Source organism: Lepidothrix coronata, unplaced genomic scaffold, assembly GCF_001604755.1.
Source record: "Lepidothrix coronata isolate B3197 unplaced genomic scaffold, Lepidothrix_coronata-1.0 Scaffold24, whole genome shotgun sequence".
Taxonomy (NCBI): domain Eukaryota; kingdom Metazoa; phylum Chordata; class Aves; order Passeriformes; family Pipridae; genus Lepidothrix; species Lepidothrix coronata.
In genome coordinates this window covers 4,194,158-4,215,910 of record NW_016690204.1, presented here as the reverse complement: position 1 = coordinate 4,215,910, position 21,753 = coordinate 4,194,158, and the positions used below count along the sequence as shown (strand labels likewise).

The window sequence follows — 21,753 nt, the reverse complement described above, 5'->3', positions numbered from 1 at the left end:
CTGGGATGGGAACCAAGGGCAGGATAAGAAGCCTTTCACTGGATTGACACTTAATCCTGGATGACATTTTTTTTACCTCCCTTGCCAGGACAAACAGCAGGATAGTTTTGCCCCAGTGGAGGCCTTGTTGCCCACAGCACACGCAGGGGCTGCACTGCAGTGCCCGTTCGGGTCCTGTGACAGCCCAGGAAAGCCACCAGGACATCCTCTGTGCCAAGGCAGAAAACATCTCCCCACCCACATGAGGCATCATGCTATTTATGCATCATTTGTACTTTCATGTGATTTTTTTTTTTACTCCTACAGTTTCACCCAGGAGAAGCAAGGAAGAGGAAAAGAACATTTTCTCATTTAAAAATGTGTTAATACATCATCGGCAATAATAGCACCATCATTCTAATAAGGTTTTTTTAGGGTATATTTACTTATTTTTAAATAAAACTAAGTTTGCAAGTTAGTTTTTGCAAGTTATAGTTGAACATCTCAGTTGCCCTGGACCTTCTCTCTCTCCAAGAACACATGCATTTCCTTTTCTACCACCTCACTCAAACATATGATCTCAGTAAGAGGAAGACAAAGCTCCTTAATAGAATACATGCAACTGGGGAAATGCATATGGCTGCTCATGTAAGGTGTTTTTAGAGATGTACCCATGGTATCTGCCCTTTTTTTGTTCATCCCAGGAGTCTGTAACAAGCCAGTGTGACAAAAGCAAGCAGAGTACGTATGACAGAGTTTACTGATCAGTTTAGGAGGAGAGGCTGGAACAGGCTGCATATGCACAGCACTAAGGAAAATAATATGCAGCTCCTCAAGGTGTAGAACCTCTGAAGATTAACATTCCTCCATGGAGATCTGAGCACTCTCTTGCTCAGTCATGCAACACAAAACATAACAAAACCCCAAAGCAGTCCCCCAAATCTCTAAGCAATACTCTACACTGTTTTCATATGCAATCTAGGAATATAACCAACTGGAAATCATGGGGAATCCCTAATTAGAAATACACCTATTTTCCGTAGAAATCCGTGCAAGCAAATAAACTGCATCCTTATAAGCCCATAAAATGTTAAAACTGCCTCATGTTCAAAAATACTTCAAGGTTGTGATCTCAACCTGCAACCCAGAAAAAACCCCATTTGCATAATCAGTTTATCAAGGCATATTTTTTTGAACAAAAATTTCCATTAAAGTGCTGAATGTTATGTAATTACTGCTCAGAAGAGGATGATATAAATATGCCTATCAGGTGTCCTTTGCATTATTTATTTGGATACTTAGGTTTACTCTAAGAGACAAACAATAAGCATTCTGGTGTCATAAGCAGACCAGAGATACTGCCAATGTAATTAAAAACTTGGGGGGGGGGAAAAGTGGTCAAGCCATTTAATGCTGTAATTCCCTCACTAAGACAATAAGTCAAACATGTGCTTTCTTTCTAAAATGAAATTTTCAGGTTTGACATTAGAAAGAGAGAGAGAGAGAGAGAAGACAAGAGACTTGAGAAGTATCCACATGATGAACACTTTCCAACTGTACCTGTAAACATACCTATTTTTTTTGTTGTTCAACTGTTCCTATTGCTTGACTATTTTAGATCTAGGCTAAAGGAGTAGAATAGGCCTGGATATATCTTTCTAAGGAAAGAAAGAAAAGGAAAAAGACTGAAAGAAGGCATCCCCAATTTTCAAAGGGCCCTTTCTTCTAATCTATCTGCTTGGATAATGCGTCCAGAGTGGCATTTTGTAATGACAGCAACTTTCCAACAAATCAATAGTTATTTAATTCCCAACAAGCTCTCGAGTCCATTAAACCTGATTACATTCACCCATTTCAGTTGGGTGCAGTTATTTTTCCTACACCGGCACTTAATCTATAACAGGAACTTATGAGAACTTTCAAAAGCAATTTCAACATCAATCAGCATAGAGTGAAAGGCACGATTTGCTTGTAATTATTTATTGGACAGGATGGCACAGGGGCTGACTGAGCTCCAGCGTCCGACCTTCACCCCCAAATTCTAATGGATATCAAGGCCTGCTTGATGTGTTCAGACGTGCTCCCATGTCTCACTGCACAGAAAATAGCACCAGCTTGCACACCTCAGAAGGCACAGTTTTTCAGTAGCTGATAATGGCCACTGTGCAATGCTATATTTCTATTTTAGACCTTTGTGTCTGATATCAGGCCTGAAGTGAAGATCATAACTCACAGCCTTTGATTACTGAAGGGACCTGTATGGAAAACCACCTGTTTCATGCTGTGATTGCCCCTCTCTGCCAGCAAAATGTTGGAGTAGAGGAGCATAATGAAAATTTCCCTCTTCCTCACAGTTCATTTGACTCATCACTAGCACAGCACAGAGAAGCCCTCATGTCTTGACCCTGTTAATGCATAATATCTACCTACGGTCACAAGGTACCTTTCCTTCCATTTTGTCAATGCTTGGAAATGTTATTTGAATTCTTTCTTGATGTCTTCCAATACTGTAAACAACAGGATACTTTTTGCTTAATTAGCGTCTACACAATCTATTAAAAATCCTAAGTCCAACAGCAGAAACTTCAGTAGCACCGCCTTTTGATAAAAACAAAATCAAATCAAAAGCAGACAACACAACAACAATCTAGTAATTGCCAGTTAACTTCTAAAATACAGAACTCTCGCCCTGCAGCAAGATCTTACACTCTGAGGGTTCAAACGAACTAATGGGATGTGTGTAAATATTCTGTGCAGGTGATATTTTTCTATACACACAAAAACACAAACCCTGTGTGACGCATAACATACGAATTAATGCACATTTAACACTATTCCTATTTGCTGTGCTAAAACACTTAACCTAAACACATCATGGTAAGTTACTTTGTCTTATGACCTGCCGTGGGAATGCTGACTCCCTCAGAAACCTGGAATGGATAGCAAATCCTCTGCCCTGTGGTCAACCTCGTGAAGCAAAGGCATGAATGTTAAACAGCAGACAAATCAATACAAGCAAATATAGCTCAACTACACCATTTATTCAGCCATGAGAGATGTCAATACACAGATTAGGGTGATCCATCTTTTTGATTTCCTACTGTCTTCCCACTGACTACATGAGAGCTTTTGCCTGTATTAAAAGTGTTTGCTTTCTCAACCATAAAAATTCCAATTATTGCTCTAAGTGCACTAGAGTTAAGTTGCTTGTTGGAAGCGGCCTTGCATTACCTGAACAAGTCCAGCGAAGTATGGTGCTGCCGGCAGAATCATGGGCACTCCATAGGGATGTAGCAAAACTCCTTGAGACGACAACATGGTTTAAGTGATAGTATTACTCCCAACTAAAGCTAAACACATCAATTGAAAGTTAGGGGAAAATCTATATACCAACTTCTTCCAAACTCAGAGCTAGAACCAAATAACTTCTGTCAGGGGCAAAGCCCACATCAGCTGTAAAAAAAAGAAAAAAATTGACGTCAGCAACTCTTAAATGTTAAAATTTTCTTCAGAGACAACAGATAGAGACAACAGCTGCAAACCTAACTCTACCAAAAAAGGAAGGTGCTATTTTGGGACCAGCTTAAGTAACATGACTAAGCCTACTACTCTTTATCAGTTCAGATTTTCAAGTACTACACATATAGAGATCAAATTCTGTACACAGGTCTACTAATTAGAATTAATTTTCCTATCAGTTCTGGCATATACATGACAACAGTTACTATTAGAAGCCATTTGAAAAATAATCAGGTTTATCATGATTGCATAAGTAAACATTTCCCTGTATTTATAAGCTGTTAAACAATATTCATGTGAGTGTTTAAACTTAAGTCTGTCACACTGGGTACATACCCCGTTTTGATTAATTGTATTTTCCTTGTTTGTTTTGAATATTTGAGCTAACCAATACAAGCTAACTACTTCTACAAATGTAAATTATGTTTTAATGGCTTTTCTAACCTTTCACATCTATGTTGTTACATTGATATAACTATTTTAAAAAGACCAAATTTGCCCATTAGAGTATTTCAAATCTGTCCTCCAATTCAACTTACACTAAGAATGTAAGAGACAAAAAGAGTGAAATTTAGGCTGTTTTCCTCCCTAAAGAAAACAGGTTTGATTTTAAACATACTACTTGCAAGACATTCTCTTCCACAGCTAATTTTTACTTTAGACAAAACAAACTCAGTCATTAACACCTGTTTCACGTGGAATGCATCTTCGATTGCAGATATGGCTAATGACAAGAATTACAGTTGAGCAAGACTAGTTTTTTATTTCAACAAGGAATTACTCAGGTACTTACAACTTCATGTTACACAAAAAAAAAAAAAAACATAAAAAAATCTTCTCCTACAGTCTTCGAATAACCAGGGTGCTTCACACCACTAATTTCAGCTCCTTGATTTTGTTGCATAATTACTTTTCCAGATAACTAATTGCAGACAAGATTTGATGTGATACTCAATTATTTAATGTCACATTTTGACCATCGTGAAAGGTTCCCCGTAATTGATTCTCATGTATCACGGCAGCCGTGGTGCAGGAGTCACAAATCTACCTCAGCAGCTGCAGGCTGGCCCTTGCCTCTCTCAGCCTTCGACCATTTCTAACTTTAGCTGTTGAATTGTGACCCTCTGGGATGCTCTCTGGAGACACTGCCAGTGAGGACAGCGATTGTCACATGATGGAGTGATGTTTACCCAACTCCATCTCCTGTTACAGAATCGCTTCACTTTTCTGCCGGGGATAATGCTGGTCACACCGGTTATCTCACTGGGCTCAGGTGCAAATCTGATTTCTTGCTCTTTTCTTATTGAGAGCCTTGCAGTTTAATTATTAAGAACGCAGTAGGGCTGACACATCGTGGATTTTTTCTCAAAAGGTTTTCATCAATTCCGATACAAAACCAGTCGTGAACTTTCACACAGAAATATATAAACAGAAGGTTAATATTAGAAAGTGAGTTGCAGTGACAACTCACCCCAAAGAATTTAATTTCTTAAAAAAACCCCACAACTTCATTTTAAATACCGCCTAATTGTTTCATCTAGCAGAGTGAGCTGCATTTGAAGAGAAAGATTTCTTTCACCCAGGAATGGAGATTATAAAATGGATACTGCAAGCTTTACTCAAATGACTCCAGTGGGACAACTGACATAAATAAGACTGTTAAATTGCTCTGTAAAATCCCTAGCAGGTTTTTTGTTTCAGCAGGTATGTATTTGATAAGATGTTAGAAAAGCTAAAGGAGAAGACTTGTACAGGGAAGCACAAGCTTAAGGGAAGCTTTTCTGTGATCTGTTTTGGGACAGATTTTTTTTTTTTTTTCACATTTTCTTTAATTATTCTGGCACAAGGCAACATGCTGATGAAATTTCCTGATGACACAAACTTGGAAGGTACTGTCAAGACTGAAAAGGATAAGAATATTACATAGAAAGAACTGCTAAACCTTATGGGCTGCATTAATAGAAATGGGATGAAATTCAATAATACAGAACACAAGATCATGATTCTGCTAATAACAGAAACTGCAGATCTAAACTCAGGAGGAAGAAAAGCAGGATCTCATTGCATCTGTTTAAAGAATTTGAGCTGCTAGTGTGATGCAAATTAGAAGTATTTCTTAATTAATTTTATGTCTCAATTAATTTCCTGATTTCTTAGAGGTTCTCCCACTAGCATACAGTTTCCTTCATTCACATTTAAAAAAAAAAAAAAGGCAAATTCAAATAAAATGGCTGTAGAGAAATTCCTTTTTGTATTCAGGGGAATGGAACAACCATGCTGCAACAGGAACCTAAGGTGGATTTGTTTATCCCAGCAAAACAACCTGTGAACAGGGAAGAAAACAGTAGGAGGAAGAGACTGTTTAAGCTAAGGACAATCCTGACACTCTAAAAATCAAGAAAAACCTTGTTATGAATAAATTTAGGTTGAAAATATTTTTTTTCAAGGGTTTGGTTTTGGGGTTTTTTTAAGTATTTTGGTCTTGGCTAATGAGAGTCTAGAAAAAACACAGTAACAAAAAAAGGTGGCTTATAACAGGCAATTATATGATGCCAATAGTAGTCTGAACTCAGCAACTCCCAGGAGGACCCTTCCAGTCCTTTGCAAGCAGCATAAACATTCAAGAACAATGAAAATACCAAATGTCTAAAAAGCATTAATAATTTCAACATTGCAGATTGTGACATAGAAAAATAAACTTCAAAAATAAACGGCAGTTGCCTGTTTTAAGGTAAGGCCGCTTTGCTTGCCTCACTATAACAACTTCTAAAAGTCTGGCAGTATGGCACTCCAAAGCCAAGCTCTGACTCTTTGGGAGGCTCTCTGAGGACGTCCCATGTGTGCACCAGCTACCTGAGTTCTCACAGACCTCTGTGAACCAGAACCACAGAGATACAACCAGAGCTTTACTCGCGTCCCTGCCCCGTGCCAAGCTCTGAACTCACGTCAGTGCAACTGCAGCAGCTTCACCCCTTTGTACCAACACATTTGTGTTCTGCCTCCCAGTCACACAAAAAAGGAAATTTGGCTTATTTAACAGCTCATCATTAATGGTCACTCCAGTTTGGCAAGAATATGTTGAACACGTGAAATTTGAGCGTAAAGAGCGCTGAGAACTCAGAGAGTGAATATATGAAATTTGAACACAAAGAGTGCTGAGAGCTCAGAGAATGAGCCAGAAGAGTGTTAGAATAAATAAATAAGCTGATAGGTCTGTTTATTTTAGCATGGTAAAGGTTAAGCACAGACCTAAACATCTTTGGTAGGACAAAGCCAGAATGGTCAGGACCGTGCACATCCATCACCTGCCTGAAGCCACAGGGGGGTGACAGCACTTACTTCCTGCCCACTCCAGGATTCCTACTCCCTGCAAAAAAATTAAGTATATGTGTGGGTGGAAAAGGGGAGATCATCTATTTTAAACAACTATACAGCTTTCACTTCCATTACATTCTAGAAAATTATAACGCTGGTAGGAAAAAAAAAATTACATGCTGGGCCATTTTCAGTGTGCTAATGCAGGCCACGTTGTCTCCAGCCCTTGGCTTCCAATTTTGGGTTTTCCAGCCCAAAACCTGTTTTGTTTCTTTATAATTAAAAATTTTCATGTATTTTGTGCAATTGAAAATTGATTTCAAAAATGAGAGAGGAGGAAAGAACGAGAAAAATAGATGAACACTAGTTTGCACAAATAAAATGTGCAATCTTATTTGTTTCATTTCTGCACAATTTTGCTAAAAGGCAGGTATTATTTATGAAAAGCTGGTTTTAAAGGTGGAGAGCATAGGTTAAGCAAGTTAAGGTAGCAGTAGAAGGTCACAAAATACATAAGTATTTCAGACCCAGCAGTCTAATACAACAACCTTGTGTTTTAGCACAGAACTCAATCTACTGACAGTGGTGCTCTAATAGTAATTTTATTGAAGACTTGCTAAGAAGTCATTTAAAATGGAAAGGAAATGGAGACTGTTGTACAGGAGGGATGCACAGAGACAGAAACAAAGCCAGAAGTATGCCTGAAAACTGAGCTACACATTCGAGCAGAACAAGAAAAATGAAAATGATGCAAAAAAGGCCAAGGTTTTAATCCCACCTGCATAGAACATGTAAATGGCACATTAGACAATGACCAAAATACTTCCCCCAGCAAAAGCAGATGCTTAGGTTTTGCTGTGGTTCAAGGGAAGGAAAAAAAAAGACTTTAGCAACTTCCCTGGGGCCACAATGCCTGGAAAAGGCAGATCCCTGCAATGCAGTCATCAGCCAATCAATGATGTATGCTCTAATCAGATTCTGACAGAAGTAATCTATTTAGACCATCTTTCTGCCAAATAATTAATTCTTCTTAATGCCTGTATCTAGTTCAAAATACCACAACAGTTCTTGCAAATGCTCAATGACACCAATGAACTTCAAATAATTTCTACTTCCTTCCACCACTGGCGTAACTTCCCCATCTCTCAGATCATAAATAATTCAGGTACCACTTTGGCACCCTCTCCATGCTATGTCATATTTGTTTCATTTAAGTTCTTCTTCAAGCCTCTTATTTCTGGCCACCTTTCCTATTCTCCATTTTCTCTTAAAGGTTTCTCAGTGGTTTTCTGGTAAAGGAAAACCCAAAACTGAAAGGACAGATTAGTTTCCAAGTCTCCTGATAATTTCCCTCATCCACAGCAACTTTAGATTGCTGTCTCTAAGAAAGTATTAGCAGACACCAGCAGCACACATGCTTTGAAAGAGAAGGTGAGCTGCCATTGATCAGCAGTGCCTGAGCTAAGCAGACCCAGGCATTAAATGAAATACTGCTAGACAGAAAAACTTGGTCTGCACATTTTCCCCCACCGTCCCCAGCACAACTGGTGACACTTACAACTACCACACTTGCCTTCCAAAGATTATTTCCACCTTTCTACAAAAGCCATTTGGGACCAAAGGCTCTTCAAGTGCTCCAGAAGCACTATCCAGACTTGACCCTTGTCCTCAGCTGCTCACCCTGTTCCACCCTCCTAAGCAAAGTTTGAAGTACGTGTAGGAGCTTTTCCAGCCAGGTATGAATTCCCCAGCCAGCTCCTATCACACAGCACAGCAGAACCGAGATACAGCATGTTTTAGTGACTTTTCAAGTAGAAAATATCACCTATACAAATCAGAGATATCTACTGATCTCATACTGATACAAGTGTGGTGGATGAAGTCAGAGTTGCTGGAGTTTACCAAGCATCTCTGTTTATACTAGTGAACAGAATATTGATATAAGGATATAGATAAAAGATAGAGATATATAAGGATATAGAAACTGTTTACAACTTAGAGAAATCATCACTTTCAAGTATGTGGAACACTTGTGGGATACAGTACATTAGGAATTAACACATTTTTCTTCAGAACTTAAAGTTTCTATTTAAAAATTACATTAGCATTTAACAATTACATTAGCTCTTGGGAGTACACTGAAAGAATCAGCCAGGTTCATCTTGACCTGCTGCTAGTTTTTAATCAGAAACCAACAACATTTCAGTTCCACTGAAGTTCAACTATTCCCTTTTTCTTCTAAATATAAAATGATGGCAATTTTTGAGATTTCAAAGATACATAAAGGTAAATAGTTACAGTCTTACTGACTATGAGAACTTCAGAGAGAATCACTTCACACAAAAACTTCAGAAACATATTTTGGAAACTATTCATAGCTCTAGAAAAATCAAGGCTTTCACCTTGTAGGCCAGTTGGTCTTATAACATTTGAAGTGCAACACTGCAGCAAATGTTGGTGTCTGAGTATGCAGCCAATCCTTTTTCTCTTCTTTGAGTAACTTGAAACTTTCTTTTTTGTTGTCAGTACTGTGCACTGCTCTAGTATCTCACTGGCTAAAGAATGGCATGTTTACTTTGCATTTCTTTTGGAATGCTTAGACAAAGATCTCTTCTCATTTTGCTCCTTGCATTGCCCCAAAACACATCCTTTTGCTGCCTCAGCAACTATACAGTACTTGTCATCACCTCCCATGGGCTCACTTCAGCCTGTTCCTACCCCAGCTCCTATTGCCAACAACTGAACAATTAATACTTTTCATTTTGCCTTGAATATTACACTCCTACCTCTCCTAACCAAATTGAAAATGGCATTGATGCTTTCCCCTGAAATTGCCTGATATCAGATAAAACTTCTTATAAACACCTATAAATGTTTCTCTTTCAGCCCATTAAACCTCCTCTTGGCCAGAACCCACCACGGAAACGTTGACTGAGGGATGGACTGACTGTCCAGTGGTAAATTCCTTTAGAAAAGAACTGTGGCTGCTGCAGGAGATCACCATGTCTGACAGCAATACAAAAGAACACACATTTCAAAGGTACACACCTACTTAGCTTCACTTTTCCAGGAACTCCTGAAGGCAAGCCTTGCCCGCCTCTACATCCTTGGAAACCTTCAGTTCTTTCAGACTAGATTGCTGGAGATATGTATTTGTCTCCTGACAGCAGAGAGAGTGATTTACCCTTCAGTGAGTCACAAAACACATTCACTTACACAGGAGATAAATGTGTGCTAGAGAGAGGCAGCAGGTTAAAGCTGGAGTCAAGGGATGCTCTCTGGCTGGACTTCCCTTTGGCTACTACAGAAATGTAGGGGCCTGTCACCATCCCTACATATCATGGCACAAAAGCAGACAACAATCTGTGAACAACTCCTCTCTAAGAAACCAAACAAGTAGCTATAGGTGCCTTTTGACTCAGCTGCACTATCACACCAATTAGCAAGATTCTAAATCACAACCAGATTTTTACGTCAGATTTGTGTCAAAATTCAAGCAGGATCAATCTGGAAACTTTAATGTTATTTAATGTTATTTAATGTGCTGGGCACTGCACTAGGAAGGAAGATGACATCAGACTGCAAGGGGTCACACAGAAAATAAGTCTCCTAAAAGCTACAAAAGCTGGGGCAACACACATGGTGATGCAAGTCACTTTTATGGCAGCTCCATGGGCCTGTACAATTCCATTTGTGAAGGAAGTTTCTCTGGGTGCTACCTGTTGTCCTGGATCACTCAGAAAAGTTAGCTGTAAAACCAGAGGAAAAAATCTCTTGCTTTAAGCACCAAGGGTTGATTTGGACATGCAGACATTAGTACTTATTCACAACAAACACTGCAGATGTGTTACCAAGTTCTTCACTTTGTTTCCTCTGTCTCAGTGCACTGCATTGTTTTCCCTCTCTCACAGAGTTTCATCCTGGCTTTTGTTCCATAATTCCTATCAGCTGGACAGGGTAGCACATCAGTTGTATTTTCCCTGTTGCCCTCTTTGAGAACAAACTCTCCCCCATCTCCAGGCTACTTCAGATGTCTTTCACTGCTCTACTCTTGAGATTATCTGCATTTTCTAAAACAGTTGAGATTAGCCTCCAATCTATAAGCAGTTAAGCAGCTTAGAAAATTTTGTATGAAACATAGAACACTTTCAAATCTCATGCTTGTTTGATATCACACAGTTACACAGACAAACTACTGAAAACTATGTACATATTCCAGTTTCACAAATGATAAATATCACATACATCTTTATTTAATAAAGCGTCAGGCTATATATTTTCTTTTTCACAAAATACATATTAGAATCATACTTTTACATATCTTTCTTAATCTTTCATTTTTCCTTCTTTTTTGCGTGCAAAAGATGACCAAGAAATATGTTTTTTTTTAGGCATGTATTTTGCCAAGAGGTAAGAGCAGGCTGTAATCTTCCCCTTAGGGTACTTTCAATTGCAAATAAAGACCTGCAGCAACAAACATACTCTTCCTTGCAAATCAGGAACAGGCTGACTGTAATCAATACCCACTCTTAATGAATCCTGGTGATACATCCAAGCAATGCCATCAGAGATCACCGTCTATTCCACACAGGATTTTTGCCAATACTTGAGCACTCAAGCAGTCTCAGTGTGAGTTCGTGGCCATGTTCTTATGGAACCAACATGCAGAAAAGAGGATCTCAGGAATACAACACTATACTGTAGAAGAGATAAACCACCTGCCCATCACTGCCATGTATCAGGCTTTAGTTGTGTGGAGATGACAGAGATGACAGATAATTACATATTTTTACTGCCAAATCTGGTCAAACCGACCTCTCTTTATTGCCATGGTCAGGCTACTCTAACTGTGGTATCACAGGAAGCTATGACTTCTTCTTGACCCCAATTAGCACATTCATTATTCATCAAAGTACAGTTTTCATTTGCTTCCCTTGGGAACAGCAGAGTATCACTGTGAGGATCTTTCAATACAACTTCACCCCCTTAATACACCCAGGATTTGCTGACAAGTAACAGCTACTTATTCCCCCGAGTGAAGTTCATATTAATAGGACTGCACAGTGAATCATGAGATGGTATTAAACCCTGCCTCCTGCCTGTATAAATACATCATTCAAGCACCCTACCATGCCAAGTGCAAGGGTTTGATTGCAGCAACCAGCATAGGGTGCCTTGGAGAAACAGCCCATTCAAACCTCAAAATAATAAAGACCCTACAGGTCTTTAAAGGGATCAGAGGGAATTTCTGTTCACAAGTGACAAGTTTCATATTTTCCAGAGATAAAATATCAAGACTTGAAGGCCTTAGATGTAATGCAAGCCATAATTCAGATCTATTCAAGACACTGGCAATACTCTAAGTACTGAAGTTTAGCCAAGAGCTACAAGTAAGGAGCATCTAAGGCAGGCAGGATTTGGCTGAAAGCATTAGAAAGCTCAGTTGATACAAAATGTGCCTCCAAATCTGAATACCACGAAGTTAATAAAGCTTTTTTAAACTTCATTGCTACTTTATGTCTGAAGTCAGTTCAGTCTCATGGATATTTCCTAATGCAACTGTTTGAAGACACACTTAATCCCATGTTCAGCAATTCAACCACCACACCTAAACTCGGTCTTAGAGGCAGCTGCTGTGCATGGTCTGTCCAGGCAAAGCTCACACAGCACAGGAGCCTTTTCCTGACATGGGCCACATCTTTTCTGCCCACACTCTGAGCATCTGTGACTGAAGAGGAGTCAATCACAGTGGAATTGCTCTGGTTCTCTCTCTGGGCACTTTTGTGTAAAGAGCCAGTACACAGAAGAACCAAGGCAAAAGAATAAAATTCCCTGGGTGAAGCTTTAAGAAAACGTCCTCATAATATAGTAAATAGATCTCATCTTAAAGAATCACATCATGTGTTTTCTTTTCTCCCCTCTCCCAAGACCTGTTAAAAAATATTCTATTTATTCATTATACTTTCCAGTCCTAAATATTCTTCAGCAACACAGTGGATACTGAATTCATGTGAATAGTTGATTTCTAATGTTATCTCTCACAACTTCCTCAGGACAACGTAAACCTACATGGATCATGCTACTGGTCAGAATAACAGAAGAGGGTAGAATAAGCACATAAGATCAGGAAACCATAACACTGTTATATCAGTGCCAGATGGTAAGAGCCTTTCCTGTCACCCACTTACCAACTTTTTTACTTCTGGTTGATTCCATTTGATATTCGAAGGGAATAATGAAAGGATTTTTAATCTCACCTTCATTTAGGTTTTAATCAACTTTTGTCAGTGCCCTCGGAGCACCAGCCAAGAACTGGTGCAAATTTGTGCAGAGAAGGACAAGAGAAGAGGATTATTTCTATTTTTATTGAAATCAGTACTTTAGCGTATGTTAAAGGTATTAGTTGGATATTATTAAGATTTTTATTGCTGCAAGAAATAAGACAAAGTGAAAGTTATCTCCATCTAAGACCTCAGATGTTGTCAATCCTCCTGCAACGCAACATGAGGGGATCAGACACCAGAAACTGAACTCAACCTCTTTGTCTGAGAGCATTGTACCTTGTCTCAATTTTTTTTTTCAGTAGTTATTTGTCCCTAACCAGAAGAAATGAAACATCTGATACTGCTTAGTAAAGAAGTAAAACACTAAAACACATGTTACTGAACACCAGCAATAAATAAAAACAAGAAATGTAATATCCCCTACCAGTTTCGAGTTACTCAACAAACATGAACTGCACTGGAAGTTCATAAGACAGACATAAGTTTTGCACATCTGGATTATAAATGTTATTATTGGAACATCTCTCTGGTATTGACAGAAAAGCACTACACAGCTGCTTCCACAGAACTGTCAGACTTCAGGATAACTAATGAGGCAACTGGGACTAGTGAATTCTTGTAGAAATTATTTTCAAAGGTTTTATAATTACCTCAATTTTTTTTTTTCCTATTGATAGGTCTCCTTCACAGCCTCCTCTCCTGAATGCTTTTGTGATCTAGTACTACAGGCTAACAACTTTTGTTGTTATCTCCTGATCTGTTTGGTAAAAGAGCTAAACTTCCTGATATCTTATCCTCAACTCTTCAGCCCTAATTAGCCCTTTAAGGTCATATGAAGAAAACACTGCAATATTTTGTTCTCCACAGCCCTGATTCTTTGTGAAGCTGTGAGAATAACCAGTGCCCATCACTAACACAGATCAGATGTTGACTCCTCTAACTCAGCATCCTTCATAAATCTGAAACTTGCTTTCCCTTAGAGTTTTCAAAAAGCAGTTTCAAAGTTCATTTTCTTCAGGAAACAGGCACACACTACCTGTACAATTTTAGTGCAAATAAACACTTAAAACTATTCTTAAGCACAGTATACAAGAAAACGATGATAGAAAATGCACATACACTGTACAAAACATTAATTGCATAACAAAGCCAAGGATAACAACTTTAGTCAATAAACTGATCTACCCCAGCAGAAATTCTAATCCTTACTTTCTCATCCACTAAAATCCATCCCTGAATCTGATGCCAGAAAAAATCCTGGGAATGCTCCATTCCCAGGCAGGCATTTGAAGACGCCTGCTTGGTTCATCTGGTCATACACAAACTCATATGTTTGTTTATAACCAGTTCCTGAGAGACACAACCTACCAAACAACTCAGTAATAGACATTACAGGAAAAAAAAAAAAAAAATCATTGTTCTTTGTCCCTTCCACAGTGGGTTTCTGGAAACACCTTGAAAACAATAGTTCTCTCTGAACACCATTACCCTGTCAATCCTTCGTTTCTTAGGAAACTGTAGTTAGAAATTCCTGGTTTAGTTTCCATTTGTCACGTTCATGGAAAGTCAAAACTTCAAGTGTAATTCTTCAAATCAATTGAGGAGCATTTACTGACACTGGAAGGAACAGATCCGAAATCCCTGTTCTGTGCTCACATCTTTTGCTGCTGATGCACATGGGAAGGGGAGAGGGAGATTACAAAGTATTTCTAGCAAGCCCTTGCACAAAAAAAAGTGAAGAAATCTCATTCTGTGCTAAAAAATTACTACCATTTTGCAAAATTACATTTCAATAAGCTCCTGAAACACCAGTCCTACCTGTTAACAATGCATACTTTTCCAAGTAACTATGCTTATTATATAGTTTTTTTCCTTTGAATAAAGTTCTTTATGTACAAGAGGTAGTTTAGTTCACGGAATCAGAGAATGATTTGACTTGGAAGGGACTTAAAGATCATCTTGTTCCAACCCCCTGCTGTGGGCAGGGACACCTTCCACCAAAACAGGTTGCTCAGAGCTCCATCCAAGGCCACTTGGACACTTCCAGGGATGGGGAAGCCACAGCTTCTCTGGGCAGCCTGTGCCAGTGTTTCAAAACCCTCACAGTAAAATACTTCTTTCTAAAATCCAATCTAAACCTACTCTCTGTCAGTGTAAAACCATTCCCCCTTGTCCTGTCACTCCATGCCCTTGTAAATATTCTCTCTCTGTCTTTCCTGTTGACCCCTTCAGGCCCTGCAAGGCCACAATTAGGTCACCTCAGAGCCTTCTCTTCTCCAGGCCGAGCAATCCCAATTCTCTCAGCCTTTCCTCACAGGAGAGATTCTTCATCCCTCTGATCATCCTGGTGCCTCCTCTCCAACAGCTCCATGTCCTGCCTTTGCCGGGTCCCCAGAGCTGGAGGCAGCTCTGCAGGTGGGGTCTCACCAGAGCAGAGCTCACGTTAAAAGGATTCTGAACAACTTTATTCCAAAGGAAAACCTTGGTGCGTAAGGCAACCTCATTACATTACCAACATTTCAAAGGCCTCAAAAGTCCAGTGGTAAAAAACAGACCCAGCTGCAGCTCTAGAGCAGGAGGCAGCAGCAGCTTGGGAGCTGTGAAAATATTATGTTCTCAAACATTTTTAATAGGTGACTTTCTGCAATGATAAAAGCCACAGAAAGCCTAATTTTAGGACCCGTTCATCATTTGTGTCTGGAACATTTTCTTCTACATTTTATTTTGAGGCAAAAAAAACAATCACATGCTGTGTAGTTGAAATCTTTCAGTGATTTACCTTAATGCATCCAGATAGAGTATAGTGGAGATTAGAGCTACACAAAGGAAGTTAAAACAGTTGACAGGTACATCAAAACAAAGCAAAATGAAAACCAGATAATAAACAAGCACTTTTCCCTCAAGAAATCCATTTGTACAAGAGTCAAGTTCTACTGAGTCATCTCCCTGCTCATACAGTACAACTTTGCTGGTCCAGGGAGTGCTAAGGACTGTTCTGCCCTGAGTAAGATCTGGGAGAGTAAAATCTTGAGCCTTGCCTTCCCCTGCTGATGCTCTGGTAACAGATTAACTTTTACTCAAAAATAATCCAAGTTAACTAGCGATGCTCCTGTAGTAATAGTTTATCAGTAGCTCTTTTCAGTTACAAATGAAAATTAATACACATTTCTAATTTTTATATCAGCATTCACAACTCAGGTGTATTATTTCAACATGAAATGCATGGTAAAACCAATTCAGTAGTGACAAAAATCAATTCAATCCACATAGAAAATAGAAGCTCACTATTACATTAAAACTGCCAAAGACCATCACATATTTTTTTTAGTGGAATAGCATAAGTTCAACCAAAATAAAAGATTAGTGTGCAAACACTAGACAACTAATTACATAATGTACCTCTACAAAATTACATAATGTGGGTGCAGCTTATTTCCCTGTTTGTGTTTGAAAAATAGATTGTTTAATAACCCATCAAAGCTATCTGTAAACCAAGGAAACAATAGAGCAGATGTTGACTGTTGTCTTGTGCCTCACAGACATAATTAAATACAATGAAACACTCAGGCACCCAAATAATAGAGGACAAACAAACACAGCAATGGTACTCTATAAACAGAAACCTCATTTACTGGGCACCTGCCTTATATTAATCTGTGATATTTAAACCAGTGAGGAAAAGGAATGGAAGGTGTTCATCTGCCTCCAGACCACAAAACAAACTACAAACAAAGAATTCCTGTCAGGATTAAGGAACTGTAACTTCTGCAGTACTGATCCCCACATTGTTGACTTCCATAAGGCTCAGAGGGAATCACATTTTCTGTTGTGACAAAGCCAGGACAGGACAGTCCCATTTTCTGGAAGCAAAAGCTGCTCGAATCTAAGATTCTGAAGGACCCAAAGAGACTAAAAACACCGTGCCTGCTGTGCAATGCAAAGTCTTAGGATTCCTCTGGAAAACCGGATTCCCTTTAATTGCAAAACATTCCCTGCAATTATTTCCTGCTCCCCCTCCCAACCCTCTTGTAAAGCAGTAATGGAAAGTAAAGATTACGTTCCATAACTATCAAACCAAGTGTGTTTTTTCTAGGACAATGTCCCATAACACTATTTATTACTCTAACTCATATCAAAATTTGAGAGCTTTTTTTAAAACCATCCTTCCTTATCTTCACTTCTATAATCAAATGTAGATACATATTTTCTTTTGTAATATCAATATGGACCCACTATTTGAAAAGAAAATTTATATGAATTAATACAAAGTTAAGTAACCAATCCTGCAGTTGCTGTTCAGAAACAAAGTTTCCAGACCAAAAAGCAACTTCAAAAATTATCACTCATGTCTTGCAAAAGAATATGGAAGTATATTCTTGCTAATAAAAATTACCTTGATTTTAAAATTATGATGCTCCAATAAGTTATTATTTTTTATTTTAGATAAAGAATACAAAATTGCTTTGTTTACTGCAAACATATTTTGCCTTTATATTTCATTTATTTATTTGTAAGAAACAAGAGGGAATATAATGTGATCTGCATCTCTTTATGCTAATAAAACCATGCTAGTCCCTTTCTATAGACAACACCATAAAGCATAAATCCAAATGGAAAACAAATGGAAGTATAATGCCACTGTGAAGCAAACCAATCAACCCTAAAACAGCTGAGATAGATCTCATCCAGCAGTTCATTCATTCTTTATAGAAAAGAAATGAAAATATTCCTAGGTGAATCAGATTAAAAAAAGAAAAAACCAACCACCCTCAGCAGCTCTGAAAGGTTGTAAAGCACTAAATTCCTTTGATTTATGAAGGCAGCATCCACTGCACTGAGCAAAACAACTCAGCTTGCCGGGACCCTTTTCCCTGAAATTCCTTTATTAACACAACCTGGCTGTGCCAGTGAACAAAAGCAGTGGTGTGGGGTGTATAAATCATTAATACTGTGCCGTGCAATGGCTGAATTTCCTGTGTGAGCTGGAAAGCCTTCCTGCACAACAGGGATTTTGGGCTTGGAATTGGCTGCTATGAAATGTACTTCATCATTCGCCGGGTTTGACGCTTCCCAATAGCTTTGTACTTTTCCTCTCCTTTTTCTCCCCCAAGCCCAGCAACTGCAATAGAAATTTATTGGATTTTATGTCTGCAAATAAAAGGAAGAAAAAAGCAGGAAAGAAGCAAGCAAGCCCATTTAGAAGCAGAATCCTCTTCCCTTTATTTAAAGACGGGTCGTGTTCAAATAAAATCTACAAATAAATTCAGCATTTTAATAATTTTTGGTTTAGCAGTCTAAACTGAAAAAGAAATTGAAAAAAAAAAGTCTACTGAAAGGGGGGTTCCCCTTGAAAAAAAAAAAAAAATCAACTACCACTAAGAAGGTGACTCTTCTCCAAATGAAGTAATTTTCCATTGGAGCATTTATTTATTTATTTTTAAGAGCAGGCAGCAAGAAGGGCAATGCCTGGGCACGAGGAACTCCTGAACTTGGCTGTTTCAGTGCTTTTTATTTTAGGTGTATCAAAAAGTTTTCCACAGAGCAACAGGCAATTTCACGTGCACGTGCCAAGCCTGGCTTTGTGAGCGGAGCTGGAAGAGATGGTAGCAATGGGAAAGGAAAAAAAAATAAAGTAAAAACTCTTGGAATAGCAGTTTCTGAATGCTCCTGTGCTTTTGCAGCAACACACACTGAACTTGTTCAAAGCTATTTATCTTGCCTCTGAAGCACGTGCAATACAACAACAACGAAGTTGAGTGTTTCTCCAAACTTTGAAATGAAATAGCAAGTAATCTTTATAAAACATTCTGCACTAAAATATTCCTTTTGGGGCTAGACTTGGGAAAACTAAAGAGTATGACAGACAGAGCGATGTTGAAAAAGCAGTCTCCAGCCATATGCTACCCATCAGGGACCATGGCACACATTATAAAGGTAACTAAGGGTACAATCAGTCTTTCAGCTGGGCCAGAGCAAGATTCCCAATATATCAAGGATCAGCACCACCACCAAACGGAAGTATCGCCATCTAAGCAGTAAATATTTAAGACACTTGGAAATCATTTTTGCAAAAGTGAACAAGCTGAAGTCAGAAGAGGGAAACATTCCAGTGGGCCATTTTACACTCCTGCAGCCACCCAGCCGACTCAAGATTACAAGACTAAGCCTGCAATGCATGCACAAGTCCCTCTGCATTACACAATAATGACATTCTGAACGGAAATAAATGAAACCCCTGCAGTGCTATTCTGTCAGCTTTTGAAAGTAAATAACTTTGCTTCTGACAAGACAGAGACATTTTTTTTCCTCCTCCTGCCACAGAGCATTAATTGAGCCATGCAGCCATGTAACATCCCAGAGAGAGGACTAATACATGACAAGGGAAAAAGCTTATGAAAGGAGGAGACACTCGTGGAATATATGGACTGCCTGACTTCTTTTCGCCCCCAAATTTTCACACTGGCTCTGTTTCATCAAGATCTTGCTGTCAGGGAGAACTTTTAACAGTTTTTTGCCTCCCTTTATAATGCTTACTGAAACATTTCAAAGAATTACTTTAATTTCACACTGCCTTATGAAAGATGGTGCCATTATGAAACCATAAGCTTATATTTTAAAACTTATCTTTCTTTTGTTTGTGAATTAAGTTTCAGGCCTACCACCAACATCTGTAATTAATTATTTAATGTATAGAAGACCTACTGTCCACAGTAAAGGTAATAAAGGTAGCTATAAAAGGAGAAGCTATGAGAAGCAGAACCAAAGAAGCAGTCTTCAAAACTACCTAATGACAATAAATGTTAGTGCAAGTCAGTAAGGAATTGAGGGAAGGCATATTAAAAATATATACACAAACCACATATATATATATATATATGATAGTATGAAATTTGTGCACTGTTACAAAGAAGAAAGCATATTCAGGGTGTTATAGTTAGAAAGAGCAACAATTTCTGGTGCATTTTGATATAAAGGGTTAAAAGGTATCTTTAAAGATGGTCTAAGATGAAAGCACTTGCATTCTTATTCATGAGCATCTGAACATCTTAAGTATTTCAGTTCTGAAGTACCACACTCTTTCTTTCCATATCTGGAGGAAAAAGTAAAAACCGGTGACTCACTGTGAACAGAAAAAATAATTCACTCAGTTCTTACTACAGTGTCTAATTTTGATTCTGCCTGTGTTCAACACAACGAGAAAGAGCAGGATCAAAACACTGCGAGATCTCTCCACAGCTGGAGCCTGCTATAGTGCAAAAGACCAAAGGCCCAACTACAACTGCTCAGGATACTATAGACATTAGATATGCTATTTTCTCTAATTAAATTCACTGGGCTGCTGCACTGACAGGGTAGGAGGGGAAGCAAAATGTAAAAGAAGTCAATGGCGCTGCACCAGGCGACTCAGAGGTAAATGAGCAATGCTAGCAAAGAAATGACAGCAGGTTCTCAGGAGAGCTCTTGCACTACACATCACACTTTAAAACTGATAAATCAATCGCACACACACCTTTAAAAGGCAGGAAAGCTTGAAGGATTCTTAGAGGGTGTTGACTTCTCCTTTCCACTAACATTATTCTAACTCTATAAAGCAAGGCGATAAATTCCAGTGTCACAATTTTTATCACTTCCATCTAAGCTACCTATTAAATGCCTCAAAAATACTTTAAGCAGAATTAATATTAACATGATTATAGCATTTATTTAGCAGCTCAGAAATAAATGCATTGAAAAACAGCTTCATACTCCAGATTTGCGTGACTATGGTCAAAAAAAAAAAATCTACACAAACTGAAATATCTACTGGCTGCCCTGAGAAAAACCCCTGCTTACATAACAACCACCACACACTTTCCTTGGCATGAAATACCACAGCACAGAATTTTTTTCAGAAAATAACCACCCGTATACATATTTAGCAAATATCAGTGAATAGGGACAACTTACGAATAGTTCCCAAGAGCAAATCCAGCCATCACTTTTCACCTGAAGTGTCTGCAAACGTTCAAAGAGCCCAGTAATAAAAACGACGATTCTAAGCCAAAAATATTCACCTGCTTCTGCCACATGGAAGCTTTCTTTGCAACTGCTCTTGCTCTTATATTCCAAAGCAGCAAGCAACCTTCTTAACTGATTCTTCTGCTTCGGTGAGGGTTTTTTGTGTTTGGGGTTGGTTCTTTTTTCGGTTGTTCCCCCCCCCCCTCCACTATTTAAAGAAGGGAGTACTTAACTAAAGCACCTCCTCTCGAAAGAGGCTGACCTTGTTTGACAACGCCGTGGTTAAATGCCCCAAACTAGCTCTTATTCAGAATGAGAACTGCTACAGCACTTGATCTCCAAGCCACTTCTCATTAGCCTCTGGAAAACAACAAAGCCGCTCTTGTGAGACAAAAGATACATAAACATGCAAAGTGGTCTTGAATCACAGGTGAAGTCTCAAATACCAGCGATGAAGTTTATTGGCGAATACCCAAGGAACTCATTTACCCTAATCAAGACAAGCAGCACATCAAGCCATCATTCCTTAAGTCCGCATTAACAGGACTTCTGGATGCAACAGCTGCACTCCCACCTTTTGAGGTCTGCTTCATTCATACACTGAAATTCCCTAAGAGTGCCACACTGCCCCCTTAGGTACAAACGCATCCACAGGATA

The 21,753-nt window shown here is 38.8% G+C and overlaps 1 protein-coding gene across 35 annotated transcripts in view; it reads right to left on the bottom strand.

Moving 5' to 3' along the window:
- Nucleotides 1-21,753, bottom strand: part of RBFOX1 (RNA binding protein, fox-1 homolog 1) — a 1,165,955-nt gene that overhangs the window by 248,531 nt on the left and 895,671 nt on the right. For 4 of the 35 annotated variants that reach the window (XM_017808978.1, XM_017808973.1, XM_017808982.1 and 1 more), the window contains exon 1: nucleotides 3,211-3,544. The exons of 25 other annotated variants lie outside the window; for them this stretch is intronic. In XM_017808978.1, the coding sequence (XP_017664467.1) occupies nucleotides 3,211-3,297 (87 nt within the window). In that variant the 5' untranslated portion in view covers nucleotides 3,298-3,544. Of the gene's footprint in view, nucleotides 1-3,210; nucleotides 3,545-21,044; nucleotides 21,093-21,151; nucleotides 21,182-21,753 lie in introns of those variants that run through there. 6 more of the 35 variants (XM_017808972.1, XM_017808971.1, XM_017808970.1 and 3 more) reach the window with 4 other exon arrangements.